Below are 19,808 nucleotides of genomic sequence, written 5' to 3'. Positions count from 1 at the left end.
CCGTGAACATCATTCACAATTTAAGCGGCCCGACTTGAATTTTCGGCTTTATCAAAGGAAAACTGTACCGAATTTTCTTTTTGTTGACTTCCATCGTAACCCTGTAACACCCTAAAAATAACTTTTCTTTAGTGAGAAATGTTATTTTGACAACGAAATTAAGCTTTAAATTATTTGACCGTTACTTTATGCGTTATCACTCATTACAACCATCTACCGAGAAAATAATGGGTTTCTTTACCCCCGAACTTATATTATTGTATATATTCACGCTTTTTGTTGTTATATTCTCCATTTTATAGTTTTTGCATACCAAATACCAGATTCCATAAAAAATAAATTTTCAGCTTATAAAAAGTTCGATCCTAAGCTTTCAGATGTTTTTGTGATGCATAATTTTTGTTGGTTAAAACTTCTCCAGCACAAACTTAATGACTCCGCAGTATGTAACACTCACTTCACTCCCAACTTCACTTCTCTTCACAACTCTCTCAACTTTGCACTTTTAACACCTTTTACTTTGCTCTCTCAATTTGTATGTAATGGATAATTTTTGGCGTTATCGCACACCAGCTGGCGTAAATTAGGAATAACTATTACACATTTTTGTGCTTGCAAACACAACTTTTGTTTGTGGACGATGCTTAGCTTCGCTGCCTTCGCATGCAATCATAAACAAGCCGACCATATCTCGTTAGAGCTAAGACAATGCATAAAATTCAACATTTGAATGTAAATGATCGGATTTCGTTTACGTTTCTCTCTGAAAGCGATGGTGATAATTACTACTGCCGACTCATTAATGATGTAGTGCGCCATTTCAAGGCCACAACGTCAGCACAGAAACAAAACAAACGAAACAAAATAAGCGAAAGTGGGTGCAAAGTCAGGAATATAAAATATGGACTTTCACAATTGAAAATGCGGCTTTCGCTTTTATTATTTCGATTAATTTATATTAAAAATCGATTGATTGATTGATTAATTCACAAACTAGTAACATTTCACGCAAAGGTTTGTTTATTTTCTGTGGTAACGTCACTTCATCTCTTAAATTCACCGAAAACCAATTAGCGCGTTGAGGATTGCGCCATCTCTGTATTCTCTACCTCCTGCTAAAGACGCGTCGAGGGGCTTATTAAACTTAAAAGAAAAATCAATGAATGCAATGATGCACTACAAAGTGAGCTCCACTCTGATAAACACAATACAATGTAACAAAAAGAAATATTTATGAGTTTTTTATACGTCTACACCAAGTCTGCGGTGAGCACTGCACAATTTTAAGAAAATCAAAAATAAATGGACACATTTGCATGCCACACGCAGCTCCAGACATTTACATGCACAGATATTCACTTTCTTGCTTGTTCATTTAGTCGCCTTGTTAGCGCACCTCACCCATTTGAAATGCATTTCCGACTGATTCTCAAAATGGAAAATACCTAAAATAAAATGTAAAAGACCGCAAATTTATCCGCATAAGTTTGAGCGTAACGCCCTAGTAAATTGGATTTGGTATTTGAATGGCGCCAGTCTTTCCACATTTTACTTTTACAACTACACGACGACGTCAGCAATCAGTTTTCAGCAATGTTTGGCTGGTTCATAATAGCCGCTCACAATCGCAGAGGTAAGAACATAGACGCCACAGGTCGAGACTTTGCATTCTTTGGCTTTAAATACCTGCAAGATTTGTCTTTGGTTTTATTTTTAAGGCAATTTTTCTAGCTGCACGAGAACTATCGACAGCTGAGAGTGGCAAGATTAAGTCTGTAAAAACATCCCACGTACACGTCTAGGGTTCATTGTGTGACCAGTGCCATGTATTTGGAGTCGAATTATTTTTTTATGTAATTTTTAATGCACGTCTTCGCGAGTTTTACAAGCTGTTCAGCAATATCCTTCAAGGATAAAAAATATATGTTGATCGAAGGCATATAGTATTTGTCGAGTACTAAAAAGAACAGAGCACTGGCAGTGTAGATATTCCAAAGTAACTCTAGAATTCGCTTCGTTTCATTTATTACACGCATCGCTTTGGACTAATCCCATTTTGGCTTGCGTGATGTAGGTTGAGACAGTGTCCTGTCAGTACTCCAACTCTCTTTTCTAGACAGTGATAAAGTGAAGTTTGTAGTTTTCTTATTCCAAGTCCTCAGCATAATTTTGGCAGTTTTGTACGAGGTTAAGTGTTGCCATATCGACTGGCAAACTGTGTTGCCTGTATTGATTTGTATGTTCAATAAGGTTTGGAAAGCCGTCATGAATCGCTTAACGCAAAAATAATGCTTCCAAATTGCGAAAGTTTACTTTAAAAAAATCTGTTCTACGTGCGGTTTACAGGCCGCCAGCATCATCGGTCTTTAGGTTAGGTTGGTTGACATGGCTTTCTGAAAGCCGTCACATAGACCTATTGATACTCAGTGGTAACAGATGGAGCTTGACACTTACTTCTTGTAATAAGCCTGCGTCTTTTGCGAATCTAAGTTAACTCTGAAGCTTTAACCCCGAGAGACATTCTCACCGCTCATATTGTAGAGCTCCTAAACTTCATCTACAATTTCGTTTCCTGCAATGCCCTTATGTCCGGGTTCCCCATAAATGTGTAACCGTCTGTCTGCGGCTAGTCTCTCTATGGTTTCCCTGGCCCTAGGAACGTTTTTAGATGAAATTTCATATAGTTGATTGCCTTTATTGCCGCTTGACTGTCATGTATATGAGTATCGTGTATATTTATGTTGGAGTTACTCGATGCCATCATCATCGGTCTTTATTTCTTTGGAAATGAGGAAGGACTCGTTGTTATGGCGAGCGCTATCGAGGCATGCTGACTGAATTTTTGTTTTCTAAAATTGACTCTAGACGCCGAGTCTTCGACGTTTCGCCGAAAATTGATAGCAGTTTACACTTTACTATTGCGTCACCTTATTTTTCTTTGATTTTTCGTAAAGCTTTCGCCGTTGGTGAGATTTAGTTGGATGCACACGTTCAGCAACCTAGTTGCTTGTAAGAGCCTATCTTTTGTGTGACTTTTGCTGACAAAGCAATGGGATTTTTAGAATTTTCTTTATGTGTCTTATATAAGGTGAAGTCCAAAATAAAAAAGAGTGAGCTAAAATAGAAACGACAGGAGCTTTGTTCTGATGATTTCGGGATTATTTATTTAAAATAGTCCCCTCTGGTCTCGATACACTGTTTTGCGCGATCTAACAGCTTTTCGAAAGAGTGTTTGAGGTCGTTGAGCGAAATGTCCTTCAGGATGTCGGTACAAGCCTTTTGGATGGCCTCTACGGATGAAAAACGTTTTTGTTTCATAGCCAAATGCAATTTTCCGAATAGGCAGAAGTCACAGAGAGCCAATCAGGCGAATACGATGAGTGATTGATGGTTAAAATGTGATTTCTAGTCAAAACATCAGTCACAAGAGTGGATCGATGAGATGGTGCATTACCATGCAATAAGCGCCAGCTTCCTCCTTCGCGGTATTCAGGGCGCATTCGACGAATGCGATGCAACAAACGCTTCAAAACGCCAATATAGAAAATTGCATTGCCGGTTTGACCCGTTGGCACGAACTCCTTGTGGACAATTCCCTTGGAATCGTAAAAACAAATGTGCATCGACTTGATTTTTGACTTCTCCAAACGCGATTTTTGGCTGGTGGCTCGTCTGGGGCCTTCCATTCGACAGTTTGACGGCCAGTTTCAGGTTCGTGTTGAAAACACCACGTTTCATCACCAGTTACTATGTAAAGGAAGTTCTCGTCTTGTCTCGCCTCTTTAATGAGGTCTTTCGAATGTTGAATTCTGAGCAATTTTTGGTCTTCAGTTAACTGGTGCGGAATGAAACGTGCACAGACCTTTCGTAAGCCAAATTATCAGTTAAGATACGATAAATCGTTGTTTTGGAGATATTCAACTCCGATTCCATGAATTCCATCATCGTTCGGTTCATTTTTGATTTACGAACAATTTGGATAGAGTTTGTTTTTTATTACTAATTTTCGGCAGCCCGTATGTTCATTGTCATTTATGTCCTCACAACCATCTCTGAAACATGTAAACCACCCATTAACTCTGGCACGAGATAGACAATCATCGCAGTTTTTTCATCACTTCAAATGTTTTGGTAACTCTCGGTTTTACCGATTTTAAAACAAACTTTGATATTATTTCTTTGCTCGAAACTTATTTTTGTACCCATCACACAAACATGCTGACACTTTAGACGCCTTAACTTCGCTTCCACTAAACCGAATGTCACCAAGCTTTCACTGAAAGGCAGCGAGGGATGTTACATCCAATCATGAAAAACATTTCTATGCCGCCAGTCTTGTTTATTTTGGACTTCATCTTGTATATGTATGTACTGGTAATTACTATACTATCTAAAATTCTAACGTCGTTATTTTTTGTTGCGTGACTGTACTGCATATACATACATACATTCAAATATATATGACTGTAGGTGGAGATTTCCTCTTTGATAGTCCGCAATTTTGTTTCGACTGTCTGTATTCCATGTTTGCAATAGCTGCTACAGTTGGTACTCCAGTGCAGCAGCGGTATTACTCATGTACGTACACACATACATGCATACACACATAGGTATGTAGCTGCATGTGAACTAAATAACGCTTAGGGTTTCACCAAAGTTTTGCATGCGTAGGTTTGTATGAATGTATGCGAATTTGCTTACATGTCTGCTTCTGCTTTTGAGATTCCATACGAATGAATGTTTTTGGCCAGTGGGAGGTGTGGATGGAAGTTTTGCATTCATTTATCAGCGTCAGTGCATGAATTGAAGTACTTCGGGTATTATGAAACAGTTTCATGTTATCGCTTTGAAGTAAACTATTTTATGAACATGAATCATGTGAATGTGTGTGTGTGCGTGCGTGTGTGTGTGTGTGCCTTTGGTTGAGATAAACATGTTGCAGGATAGTGTTGGGCGGTGCAAACTCTTTAAATGTGCGAGAACAAATCTTGTAATTAATCCTATTAATCCTATTAATCAATTTGTTTTATCATTCATTTTCTAGCCTTTAAATTCTATAGAATTATTTTAGTTTGATGCCTTGGGATGATAATAAAAATAACAGAAAATAATAACTGAAACTAGGTTTGACTTTAATATAATTTGTTGTTTATTTTGGCAATGAAAAATACTAGGAATGAAATGTGACTTCTTTATGCTTACCTTTTGCGTATATCGTCGGATTATACGCAGCGAAATGACATGTCGGCATGTTGATGTTATTCACTAAGCCCATTGACATACGGGATACAGAGGCGCGCTGAAATATTAAAAATAAAATATTAAAAAAAAAATTGTTTTTGCCAAATTATTTTAAAGCAAAAACTAGTACGCTGGCTATATAATTTGGTTGAGTATTAAATATAGAAACATTTTTTTTTTTACTCCATGAGAAATTATACATTTAGATAGCATTCTCAATTAAAAGAAAACTAACTATTGCATATAAGAAAAACATCATAGTGAATATTATATCGCTTATAGTAGCAAATAATTCAAATGTGTGTTCAGAAAATTTTTATATTTCCAACAAAATTTCCAAAGGTTTGATTATTCATAAATAATTCCTAATTAAAGGTGGCGCAAAATTAATCACTTATAATTTTAAGTTTCCATCCATCCAAGTTTTCATTTTAAATTTCCATCAACATTTCCAAAGGTTTTCATAAATATTTCCTAATTAATGGTGGCGCAAAATTAATCACTTAAAGTTTTTTTCCTGAAAACTTTTAAATTTTCATCAAAATTTCCAAATGTTTGATTATTCATAAATACTTCCTAATTAAAGGTGGCACAAAATTAAACACTTATAATTTTTTTTTTCAGAAAATTTTTAAATTTCCATCAAAATTTCCAAAGCTTTGATTATTCATAAATAATTCCTAATTAAAGGTGGCGCAAAATTAATCACTCATAATGTTGTTTTAGAAAAATTGTAACTTTCCATTAAAATATCTAAAGGTGTGATTATGCATAAATATTTCCTAATTAAAGGTGGCACAAAATTAATCACTTATAAATTGTTTTATTTAGTATAAAAAAGTTATTCAAAAACGAAATTGATGATTAATTTTGCGCCACCTTGCATAACTAACATTTGAATTTCACACCCAAAATCAACAAATCTTAATCAGTAGAGGCATCATTATATACACCGAAAAAAATTCGAAACAAGTCGCATCACTCGTGATTGTAAAATTTGGCATTTAATTTCGTGAATGAAATTTTGGCAAATTTTCAATGAAATATAGACTATTTAAAAAAAGCCATATGAATAAAAGTTTCTAAAATTTGTATAAAATTCAAAAAATTTCCATCGAAATTTCCAGCTTCTGCCTTTTACGACATCAATTATTATGTGATTATTTATAAATTTTTCGCAAATAAAGGTAGCACAAAATTAATCACCCCATCGCCCTATGCGTAAATGGTCAAATTAAAGACTGAGTCTGAATATTCCCAAATATTTCTTACGTAAAGGTGGCACAAAATTAATCTTCCTATCGCGTTACGCGTAAATGGTCAAAATAAAGATTCCTTTCACTCATAATTTTTTTTTATTTAGTAAAAAAGTTATCCACACACAAATTGATGATTAATTTTGCGTCACCTTGTATAACTAATATTTGCCTTAACCGCTATTAATTCGCACCCCTGCGATTTCTGCTCATATACGTACATCCCGTTGCAGAATCATAAACGCGCCACTATTTTTCTCTTTAAGTACAACAAAACCATATAAAGCAAAGCTTCAACATTTGAAAACATTTTTCAAAATTTCATTACAACTTTCAACTTTTTATCAAAAATTTGTAGAATTTTTCTGGGTATGCAATTTCATAGCGAAATAAATTTTCATAGTGCAAATGGAAATTTTACGCTACTGCAAAAAAAACCGTTAATTTTTGAAATTTTTTTTTTCGCTGATATGTTACTCCTTTTCTAATATACAAATAATTTTTTTCTCCCTTGTCAACGCCATTGGACATGAAATTGAAATTCGAATAGGTCGAGCCAAAGAGCACCCGGAAATTTAGTGGCTCCTAAAACACTACGGCTAAAAAGCCCATTGGATATAGAGCTCTGGAAAGACGGTAGATAGTCAAGGAGGAAAGGAAAGAAGTATCAGAGAAAGAGATAGGAAAGGATAGAGACAGAGACAGAGGTAGTTAGTCTTGTGAGAATTTTCTAGATTATTTGGCAAATATGTAAGTATCCTCCAGTTTTAGAGAACGAATATTATGTAAATTGCATATATAATCGCTGATCCAAATCATGATTCATGCGGAACTGCTTCCGATTATTGGATACGGCCATATAAGTACCAGTCTGTTCTGTCTTGCGACAGAATTAAGCTTCTTCTTACATTCTTGAACAATCTTCGAGGTTTGCTTCGCGTTCTGCAGGGCCTTCAGTCTGAAAACTTCAATCTGTTTCCCGCTCCATTTCCTCTCGATTATTCATTCGGCGACTTTCAGGATGGCAAAAACTTCTGTTTGGAAGCAGTTGCCATTTCCCCCATAGCAAAACTTATTACTATCATTTAAGTACCATCCGGCTCCTGACCCTATTTCATTCTTGGACCCATCGGTAAAGAAAATATCTGTCAAACTGGGTATCCTTATGAAAAAAAAATGTCCCATTAAGAATCCTCAAATGGTAAGCAAAATCTAAATTTTGATATTTGAAGCGCTTTAAAGCGTTGGATGAAGAACGCCTCAAATCACTTTTGGAGCAGAACGTAGAACGGTCGCTAAGCCAGTCGTGAATTGGCTGAAAAAATGAACTACGATCATAAAGCGTTTCTCCATCACTTTTATTCAATGGGATTTACCGGTTGGGAGCCTGGGTGCCTCACGAGCTCAATGAAAAAGCAAAGAAAGTCGTCTTCAAATTGCTTTTCAGCATATCGTCCGCCATCAAGCAACACGCGGTCATCAACAGCGCTTTTGTACCGAATCAACACGGGAGATGAGAAATGGTCCTTGCTAACCCACGCTGCTCTTCGAAGCTAGTTGGTGAATGTAAGACAAAACTGAACAGTGTTGCAAAACACAACAAAGTTAGTCTTATTTAGGTGCCAGGACATTGTGGTATTACAGGAAACGAGTTAGCTGATAAATTGGCTAATGAAGGCTCTGCAAGTATGCCACTAGGCCCTAAACCCTTCCAAGGTGTCAATTCCGCATCGATTCAACTATGGATTGACGACTTCATGAGGTCTACCCATAGAGATAGATGGTCCGGGTTGAACTCGTGCAGAGTAGCCAAGTGCTTTGTGAAAGAAGCAAACAGCAAATTAGCGACATTTCTTCTAAAACTCAACAGAAAGGACCTGAGAGTACTGGTGGGTGTAGTCACAGGCCACAACGGCTTTGCTTATAGCTACCATGGGGTCGTGGACAGCTCGTTATGTCTATCCTGTCTTGAGGATGACAACACTGTAGAGCATTTTCTCGGTAGCTGTCCAACATTTTCCAGAATCAGACTTAGGATATTGGGTTGCGATGTACTGAGTATGGATAACGTTCATATTCTTCCTCTTCCGGATTTCTTAAAACTCATCAATGAATCCAAGAGATTTGTGGAAGAGTGACCTCAAACTAATTTATCCGCCCACTCTTTATCTTTTCTATCTCTATTCTTTCTACTGAAATCTATCCGGGTGTAGTACAATGGTCTACTGACTGAGTGCTAGGACTTGTCCAACCCCCCACAAATTTAATCTAATCTAATTTATGGGAAATGGTGCCTATACATCAATATGAAGCAAAGAAAGAAATGGTGGGTACGCCAAGGCTGAGAGTCAAGCCGCATCTTCATCCAAAGAAGATCATGAAAGTGTTCGGTGGGACTGGGAGGGCATGGTGCACTGGGAAATACTCGAAAAGAAAGCCACATTCAACAAGGAGCTCTGCACGACAACACCAGGTCCATGCCGCACAAGTCGTCAAAGTCGCACTCTAAGAGCTCGAATAGGAGGTCCTTCAGCATCCGCTGTATTCTCCGGACCTTGCACCGACCAATTATCATCTTTCATGCTTCCTATCAAACCATATAAGGGGCGTTACCTTCGATAACAAAGAGGTCCTTAAAAACTAGCACAGAAACTTCTTTGACACCAGACGAGGCATTTTTTGGCGGAACGACATCAACAAATTGGTCGAGAGGTGGTGGTTGAGGTTGTAAACAGCAACGCCGAATATATAATTGGTTAACTTATAGATTTAATTATGGTTTTTTTGTGTTTAAATAAAAGTCTTTTTAATATACTCGTATCTGGTAATTCTTAGTTACTTACCCCATGCGTTGGTATTGCGTCGATATCGACCAGCGGACAGGAAGACCGATGCTGTTGCTGAAATTTCGGCTGATATGGTTCCAGCATACGTATTTTGCCCCAACGGTTAAAGAACAAAACAATGGCGCCCACCCAAAGCATCAGCACGAGGCCAACAATGATCACCTCTCCCGGCCGTACCACGATTTTGGGTCCTGGGCAGAAATGAAATTGATAAAGAACAAAAATTTATTAAGATTTAATTATAACAACAACATTTTTCGCAAAAAAGTTTAGTATTCAAAACAACTGGAAAATTCATTTTGCTTTAGCTTTACATTCTGCGCAAACAAATACATTTAAAAGCAAAAAATCTTCACACATTCACAGCTCTGATTGCAATGGGAATCGTTTCAATTAGAGTAAAAGATAATTAAAGGAAAATACCCAAACTACCAGCTAAGTTGTGGATTTCACTTTTAAATTGGTTTTTGTAATGACACACGCAGACGAATGTAATGAAAATCATATTAAAGAAAAACATGCAACCGACAATGTAATAGCTTGGGGCAGCCCAGTGCTGGCTAAAGGAAGTTCCACCAATGGCAAAAGCAAGAAAATCAATCGGTCGCATTGTTGTATAAATCACGGCGACGACTTTTAATTACTACCGTAATGGCAGGTAGATATACTGGTAATTTGTTTTAATTACTTGCAACCAGGTAACAACAGTCGCAAGATAATGTGGCAAATGGTTAATGGCAGGAAATTGAATATATCCCACAAATGTTTGTATGTATGTGCACGTGTCCAAGTGAAAATTACGCTTATGTACTCTTATGTGTGTGTACATAAATAAACAGTGGCACATCCTTGAACTGCATGGGAGCCACATGAGTGACATGAACTCCGCGCCACTCTTGCCACCGGTGAAGCCGGTCGATCACATTACGTGTTAGCAGTTCTTTGTTAGCCAGTTTCCCATAAGTATGAGCAAACATTTATAAGCATATGTTAGTTGTTAAGTACATCGATGTGCATGTGTGTGTGTATATGTTTTCGTATATGTCGCCATATCACGTGCCACAGCGGCTCGGCTTGAAATTGCTTGCGCTTGCGGTAAGAATTTGATCCTTACGCTAACCTTTCCATGGAAAAGGGAATATAATTTCCGCTAATTTCTTTTTTCATGTCTTTTATTACTGGCCTGTCAAGCGCACATGAGCCCGCCGTGCACATAAATACAAAAAAACAATCCTTTGAAATAAGAACTACACAACTACCCAGTTGGAAGTTGGGTTCTGACTCTTTTCCACTCAACCAGTTTATGAGAATTGCATGAATCCGGTTGCATGTCAGTTTTGAGCGTTTGGAGCTTTTGCAAAATTCGTTACAAAGCTTTTTAAAAAATTCTTAAAAAAAAAAATTAAAAAAAAAAAAGAAATTATATTATTTCCAAGCTGTGCGGCCATTTAGTGGTAATGATTGTACGGGTTAGGCTAAGGCCTTTATGTACTGCGACCATTGTTCTATTGTGCGCCCCTAATTACTTAATTATAATTATTTAGTACACCGAGGTATCGAACCAGCTCCTTAGGACGGAGCAATTGTAGGTCTTCCTCCTCTAGGAGATACGAGCCCAGGGTTCTGTGTCTCCTGTGGTCTAATGCCTCACAGTTGGTCATTAAGAGTTCCTTAGACGCCTCTTCATCACAGCAGAACCTGCATAATCGTGTACTAGATAACCCTATTGTGTTAAAGTGTTTATTACAGGCAAAGTGACCTGTAAGTGCTCCACAGAGTAATCTGAGCCCCTTTTTATCTAGGGTTAGAGCAGATTTTGCTCTGTTGGCATTGAAGTTCAAAAACTTTTTGGAGTGATTAAGGCCGCTTGTGACGTTCCAGTGTTCCCTGATTTTGGTTTGGATCCATTTTTTGGTTTCCTGTTTTATAGTATGTTTGTTAAAGCCAAAAAATGGGGCTCTTAGATTTTAACTGTATAGAAAATTTGTGTGCAGTGCTTTAGTGAGCAGCTCCAAATTGAAATTCGAACGTATCAAATAAATTTAGGTGTCAGCAACGAAGCTAATACGCAAATTCGAAAGTTCACTTGGGTGGATTTGAAATACACCGTTTTAGTTTCCAATTAAGTGTTAAGAGACATAGACGAGAATAAGACTTTTTCTGAGGGAAAAACTATTTGTATTTCTATGTATAAACTATTGACGATCAAAAATTGTGACTGCGGTACTGTTATATGATTATACCAGATTCGTCAATAAGTTCTGCGGTTCGATAAGAAAAATACAAGTTTACGGTTTCAAACGCCCTTTGTAATTCAGGTATAGTCTGCTTGAACATTAATACAGTTGTTCTTACGAGATTCCAATTTATGAATTCCATCCCTCAAGTTATCTGGAATCTGGAAGAGCTGCGAAACACGCTTCCACAGCTGTTAAGACCTCAACAGAAGGTTTTAAGATCGGGGACGAGGAAATGGTAAGGTGCATGCGTCAGCTTCTATGCAAAATATGGTCGGATGAAAGCCGATGCCTGGCGATTGGAATTTAAGTGTACTCTGTTCCAAGCCACAATAAGTGATACTGCAATCTGTGCCAATTACCGCTGGATTAGTTTTCTAAATATCGCGAATATGGTTCCAGCGAGCGCATTTTGTAAAAAGCTGGAACACATCATCAACCAACTGATTGGACCTTATCAGTGTGGCTTTAGACATGGAAAGTCCACAATCGAGCAGATATTCACAATACGCCAAAACTTGAAAGAGACCCGTGGAAGAAGAATAAACACACTCCATCATCATCCTCTTCTTCACAAACTGGGCAGAGTGCACTGAGATGCCTACCCTACAAAAAGTGGCCCGTCATCAGTCCAACCAGCTGTCTGCACTCCCTTCTGCTTAATGACAGGAGAGTTTGCGACAGTCGATCGGACATGACAGGTAACATCAGTTTTGTCCATCTCAGCCTGCCAAGCTCGCTTGTTGGTTGAAGTAACCCTTTTGCTAACCGTGGCTTTGATGGCTGCAGATGGGAGTGGCAGAACGGACTCCGGGCCAAGGAAGTTGACCTCAGAGCCCATTCTGGCTAAAGAGTCAGAGATCTCGTTACCCACGATTCTCACATCTCTATCTCTACCGACATAGTTCAGCCTGGATTTAGATGACATGATTACCCTTGAGGTGGTTGGTGGGCTGTCTAAGGCCATGAGCGCAGCTTGGCTGTCCTAAAATTAAATAACATAGTTAAAATTTTTTGATTATTATGATTTAGGTAACATTTTTATTATTTTTTTTTCGATTAGACTAAATATATCATTGACTTTCACGTTTTATTGAAATTTTCAACGATTGACTTCTGATCGTCGTGTTCGCCTTCGAAGCACATAATGCAATAATGGGAACCACCGCTTAGCTTTAGCATCCGTTACTGTATTAGATCAGGAAATAGCAAAAACAAGGTTGTTAGCCGCCTGCTCCATGACGACATCCTGCATGTGTTGAGCTACTTAAAGCATGCACTTCATGCCAGAAAAATTCAGTGGGCTACAAAATTGCATATTAAAATTTTTTTTTAAATTCGGATTACAAAAAAATTGTATACTTTTGATGAAAAATCCTTGATCTCTTTTTTTAATTTGTAACACACAACTGGCTTCACCAAACACTGAACTATGAATGCACTTTTTTGAAGCGTAAAATCGCCGCATGGCATGGTTCGGTGCGATATATAATATGTACTGGGTTTTTAAATCAATTTTTTTGATGTTGACGATAATATTCATTCTATTTGGTTCAAGTAGATTTGTAGACATCACTTTTTGAATATGATACCTCTCAAATGGCCACCTTGAGCCTGTACGGCGTATTGTGGCCGTTTTGCAGCATTTTCCATAGTTTTAGCTAACATTTCGGCTGGAATAGCGGCTATTTCCTCATGGATGTTGATCTTGAGCTCTTCTATGGTCTTTGGCTTATTAATATAAACCTTTGATTTTAAATATCCCCACAAGAAGAAGTCAAGCCCGTTAAATCGGGCGAACGCGGTGTCCAGTCAAAATCGCCATTTTTCGACATCAAACGACGAGGAAACAATTTCTTCAAAAAATCGATTGTGGTGCGAGCTGTGTGTGGTGGAGCGCCCTCTTGTTGAAACCAGAACTGCCTCATACGCTTTTGACGAATAATTGGCATCACAAAAGTGGTTATCATATCGCGATAACGCTCCTGATTGACGGTAACAGCTTGACCATCTTCATTTTCGAAGGAAAGCGGCCCAATAATCGTTTTCGCACTAACGCCGCACCAAACAGTGACTTTTTCGTCGTAAAGAGGTATTTCTTGAATTTCGTGAGGATTTTCAGTGGCTTAAGTACGGCAATTTTGCTTGTTTACCGTCCCATTCAATAAGAAATGAGCCTCATCGGACATGATGATTTTGTTCTTCTTCTTCTTCTTTTGACTTCTTTTGTTGAATGTAAATTTCAACAATTTGCGACCGCTCGCGTGGCGTGTACTGTTCCATGGTAAAAATCTGCTTGGACTGACGCTTCCAACGCGGTATGTCATTAAGCGATCTGACGTCTCTGTCAAAAGATACAGGGTTGCCACATGGGTCCGTCGAATATGGGCAACCCTGTATTACTTCTTGATTTGTACTTTTCCTCACTCCCGACCTGATTTACTGCACCGCATTTTTCTCTTACTTTTCATACAATTCTTCCTACCCTCTTAGGCTGTTGCTTTAAGTCTCGTTCGTGCTTACAAGAAATATTCGTAAAAATACTTGATACTCATTTTCCTTTCCAGCGTTCGCCTGTTTGTATTTTCTACCTCGTGCTTTCCTCGAGCTTCCCTTTAATTATTATTCGCATTCACTGTTTTCCATCAACTTCTTTCCGCCGCCACAGCAAGTGGATGCCCAATATTAACGTAACTCTTATATGTCCTTTCGTAGTTTAATGTGCAACGTAAATAATAACAACAATTGAAATCGTATTCGAAACGCGTTTTCCCAATAAGCCCAAGGCGCCATTAAAATTATTTTTTTGTGCTTTTCTCTTTTTTCTGTGAAAAGCATGCGCCGCTTGAGGAAAGGAAGGACGGGTAAAATTGGTTCCTGATTTATGAAAAAAAGCGAAACAAAACGGAACCTAAGTGAATTAGAGCACAAGAAGTATTTATTTGAATATACAGCCTCCACTAACCTAACCGGCTTCAAGCAATAATTTCGATAAGCCAAACTAGTTTTAAGGATATTTACTGGTGCTGTGTTCAATTTTCGTTGCTTGCATTGAACTTCTAATCAGTGGCGTATGCAGAGAACTAATTTATTCTGCAAGAATTTTGAATTATGTTTTCATCACGTTGGTTTAACCCTGCTGGTTTAACCCTTTGGGGACGGAGCCGCTCGACGGGCGAGCTTCGCTGAGGACGAGAGGTATTGGAGTGCGCAGTGAAGAAAATAAATACGTTGAACTTTATAAAAACTAAGGCTTTATTTAACACAAGAGAAATGTTTCATAAAATCAAAAAATAATTGTGAATAAACTTCCATCACTGCTAATGTTGAAATGCCTGAGTGGATTCCTTATTGCACGGATTTCACTTCCACTTGACGAAGAAATGCTGTCATCTTCCTCTTATCAGATTCAAAGTAATATTCGTCAGAACTGTCCCTATCTAACGCGTAATCTCTAGATCGCTTAGCCATCGTGCGTGGGATAAAATATAAAATATATAAAAAGCCAGCTGGTCCTCTGGCAGTGACACTGAGAGATTGAAGAACTGAAATTCGTTCTGACTCTACCGTCGTCTCACATCATAAGTTTACATTACAAGGAAGATAAGACTTCATCGCTAATGGCTCCTAATGTCTTTGAATGAAATCGTGACTATTTCTACACCTATGCGTATCTTATCGCTCAGAATGGCAGACAGGCTCGCGACAGCCTTGTAGCTACGAACTAATTTGGGCAGCTACAGGGTTTGATTGAAAAGTAATGAGCCTTATTTTTTTAAGCAGTTTTATTAAACCTTTTGGCTTATACAACTAATATTCTTCAAAATAGGACCCTTGAGCGTCAATACACCGCTGGCAGCGGTCCTTCCACTGCAGGAAACATTTTTAAACTCATCCGCCGGAGTCGCATTCAATTCGGCTGTCACAGTTTTTTGGATCGCATCGATGGAGTCGAAACGCCTCCCCTTTAGCTTTCTTTTCAGGCGCGGGAACAAAAAGAAGTCCGGAGAGGACATATCTGGGCTGTTGGGAGGGTGGGGAAGCACCGGAACGCCCATCTTGGCCAATGCAGAGGTGCAATTGCTTTTGTTCCTCAGTCAAAACCTTTGGAACCAATTTGGCACACACTTTGCGCATTTCAAGTTTTCCGGTCACGATTTCGCGCACATTGTAATAGGTTAAATTTAACTCTTCACTGATCTCACGTAGACTAGCACGACGGTCAATGTTCAAAAATTCACGAACCCGGTTCACATCTTCGTCTGTTTGCATCGTCGAAGGCCTTCCAGATCGCTGTTCGTCTTCGACGTCCTCCCGGCCTTCCCTTAACGACTTGTGCCAACGTTTTACCTGGGCACTAGACAGAGATTGGTCGCCGTAAGCCTCCTTGAGTAGCCCAATTACCTCGAAACATTTTTATTTACCCTATGACATTTTTGAAAAAATTAACTACCAAAATTTAGATGCCTATGCTAATTTTCGAGCTACCATAAAGTGGTCGTAATCCATTTCCTAAATATTTTAGTATTATCTTGTACTGTCAAACGGTTTCTACTTCCACTTCTCCTGGGGGATATGATTCGCTAAACTCCTAGTGGATACGCCACTGCAACCAACCATGAGTGTTCTGGTCATACAAATTAGTTTGTTTGTTTTGTAAGTTTGCTTTATTTCCTCAACTTTTCCTGCTTCCACATTTCCTTTGTTTGCTTGCAATAGTGAATCTGCAGTCCATTGCCGTCTCTGCCGTAGAAATAATAAGTTTATTTGATATCAATTTTCTGCGTTTCTGCTTTGCTAACATTTCTTACTGCCAAAGTGGTGTATATTTGTGCCTGTGTGTATTTGTGTACATACGTCTGTACAGTGAAACCTCCCTTGGGTGGACAAGAGTTGACTGGCAGACAAGAGTTGACTGACGGTGAGTGTCCGCCCAAGAGAGGTGTGCGCTCAAGGAGAGGGTAGCTTATTTCACAACTTTTTATTTTTTTAATTAATTGAAATCCATTCTTATTTGAATAGAAAATATTGGTGTTATATCATTCAAACAAAAATTTGTATTTTGTTTTTTCAAAGTGCATATTGCATTTAAGTTCATAAGTGCATACAAAACTAATATCGAAAGTAAAAGTAAATATTACATTTTAGTCAACAAACTACATATGTAAAACTAGATAAATAGATTCATTACATACAAAACTTGGAAATTGGGAATTAAAGTAAGGTTTTTTGTCAAAGCCACAAGAGGTTGCCCTCAAGGTGGCGTACTCTCTTCTCTTCTGTGGACTCTAGTTATAGATGAACTTCTCCACAAACTGAATAACCTAGGATTTCACACTCAGGGTTACGCTGATGACTTAGTATTTTATGTATTAGGGTGGCATGAGGAAACCATTTCGGATCGCATGCAGCAAGCCCTTACAATAATAAACAAATGGTGCACAGAAAAAGGGCTCTCCATCAACCCATCCAAAACAACACTTGTACCGTTTACTAGGAGAAGGAACATAAATCTCAAATGTCCGACCCTTAATAGAACAACACTTGAACTCTCGACAGAAGCGAACTATCTTGGCGTTAGTCTTGACAAAACGCTTACGTGGAACTTCCATATTGAGAGAGTTACATCAAAAGCCACAAGGGCATTCTTTGCCTGTACAAGGCTTTTTGGTAAGACATGGGGACTAAGCCCTAGAATGACCTTCTGGACATTCACCACAGTTGTAAAACCCATAGTCACTTATGCATCCTTAGCATGGTGGCCCAAGGTCAAGCAAAGAAAGGCGGCAAACGAATTAAGCAAACTGCATCGCCTGGTATGTGTTGGTATTACAGGGGCTATGAAAACGTGTCCCACGGATGCATTGGGTGTGCTCCTGAACATACCACCGCCTCCAATTCTAATTGAAAGAGAAGCTCGCTCGAGTGCCTTAAGACTAAAAGGTATATCTGAACTTAAAAGTGGGTATATGAAAGGACATTTAACGATCTTAGAAGACTTCCTACATAGTCCCATTCTTCATAGGGATGATATACTATCGCCCAAACCAATACTCTTCAGGAACTTCCAAGTTATAATCAATGAACGAACAGACTGGAGAACTAACTCTATCACTTTCAAACCTGGCTCCCAGCTATGGTTTACTGATGGGTCCAAATTGGAAAATGGTAGAACAGGGGCAGGAATCAATGGGCCCAAATTCAAAAAATCGATTCCGATGGGATCCTACCCAACAATATTCCAGGCAGAAATACATGCCATTGAAATATGTGTGAGAGAATGACTTAGCAGGAAAATGAGAGGTACTCACATACCTCATACTTTCAGATAGCCAAGCGGCTTTAAAAGCCCTTCTATAAACAACCGTCACCTCTAAATTGGTAAACGATTGCCTAAACCTCCTAAACACGTTAGGAAACCTCAGCACAGTAACACTATGTTGGATTCCGGGACATGAAGGACATGAGGGAAATGAAATGGCTGACGACCTTGCAAAACAAGGACCAAATATGCAACTTACTGATTCTCATTAATGAATTCCTTAGGAAATGGGAGGAAAGAAAACTTGCCGCACACTGGCTAAACTGTGCCGGTCAGCGTCAAGCCAAACTATTCCTAAGTCCCAACAAAGGAATATCTGACAAGCTACTCTCACTAAGCAGAGTACATCTGCGTCTTTTAACAGGATATCTTACAGGTCACTGCAGCCTGAGGTATCATCTAAATAATATTGGTCTATCTGAGACCAATGTCTACCGCTTTTGCGAAATGGACATAGAAAGCTCAGAACAAGTGCTTTGTGAATGTCCTGCGTTGGGCAGTCAGAGACTTCATCACCTTGGTGGTATCGTAGTATCTCCATGCAATCTTTGGAACAACAAACCCAAAACTGTGCTAAAATTTCTAAAAAGCCTAAAACTCTAGGGTTACAAAATAGGCCTTTCACAATAGATCAGCTCTGGTCGCAGTGCGTAATGGCCTTCTAATAATAATAATAAGTTTTTTTGTTTCACCAAATAGAAACTATTTTGCAAATGAGCTTCCAATTTTCTTAGCAATTCAAAAGCAGTAAAGTGATTGTCCCACACATCCATTTTTACTGAATATTTTCTTTATTTTTCACGATGAGCGCAGCCTGTGTTTTTCCAATTTTGAACCTAATAAGGAAAATCGGACTTATTTCTCTAAAAATTTAAAACAGAGTCTAAGTAATGACCTTATGCCTTAACACGTGTAAGAGAATGTTGGGTAAAAAATGGGGTATCCAACCAAAACTGTCCAATTGGTCCTATAAAGCCATTATAAAGCCAATACTAACTTAGGTATGCGGCACTAGTCTGGTGGCCCACAATAGCACCAGTCCTACTGAAGCGCTTAATGTACTAACACACCTATTACCATTAGGCTTACATATAAAAAAAATCGCCACATGCAGACTCATAGTGAGTCTCAGAGATATAGGATGCTGTACGGTCACAGTAAGATCTTCCTACGGAGACTACAGGAACTCTCACTGCTCAAAAACAAATCAGACTACACAGTTTCCGACCTTAACTTCAAGAAAGACTTTACGGTACTTTTTAAACCGAGAGCCGAATGGAGGTTCTAAGATGAACTGTGGTGTTGGAGCTGGCCTCTGTGCCTCTCCGCTCAACATATCCAAATCAATCTGACTTCCTGACTATGCCAGCGTGCGACAGGCAGAACTCTTAGCAATCAGAGAAGCATGCAAATCATTAAAATACTAGAAAGAAATTGGTGCAGGAGTAGCTATCTTTTCAGACAGTCAAGCAGCTTTCAAGGCCTTAGATTCCAATTCCGTTTCATCCAAATTAGTTCTACAGTATAGAAAGGAACTAGAACTGCTTGGTGATTGGCTTCAAATTACTCTGATATGGGTTCCCGCTCATGGGAATGTAAAAAGGGTAATGAGATAGCAGATGAGCTACCATGAAAAGGTTCGACACTAAACATAGCAGAGACGGTGGCAATTGCTACCCCATTCGAGACAATAAAACTTCCATTTCTTCACGTTACTATGCTTAAGCCGAAAGAAGGTGGAAGCAAATGAATGCGTGTAGTACTACAAGAAGAGCATGGCCGTCGTACAACATCAAAGGACGAATTATCTGTTAGGATGCTCTTGTCCAAGCATCTCATGCATCACTGCAACCCTTACAGGTCACTGCAAGGTAGAGGATCCCGCAGCCAGATTTAAGCTCCCTTC

General features: G+C 38.7%; 1 protein-coding gene across 1 annotated transcript in view; it reads right to left on the bottom strand.

The window, feature by feature from the left end:
* Positions 1 to 19,808, bottom strand: part of LOC128857082 (uncharacterized) — a 44,067-nt gene that overhangs the window by 18,889 nt on the left and 5,370 nt on the right. The window contains exons 3-4 of the mRNA XM_054092650.1: positions 9,341 to 9,534; positions 5,203 to 5,299 (exon numbers count right to left, since the gene is read on the bottom strand). Of these exons, the coding sequence (XP_053948625.1) occupies positions 5,203 to 5,299; positions 9,341 to 9,481 (238 nt within the window). The 5' untranslated portion in view covers positions 9,482 to 9,534. The remainder of the gene's footprint in view (positions 1 to 5,202; positions 5,300 to 9,340; positions 9,535 to 19,808) is intronic.

Source organism: Anastrepha ludens, chromosome 3 (assembly GCF_028408465.1).
Source record: "Anastrepha ludens isolate Willacy chromosome 3, idAnaLude1.1, whole genome shotgun sequence".
NCBI lineage: Eukaryota > Metazoa > Arthropoda > Insecta > Diptera > Tephritidae > Anastrepha > Anastrepha ludens.
Note: the sequence above shows the minus strand (reverse complement) of the source record. Positions and strands in the feature narration are given on the sequence as shown.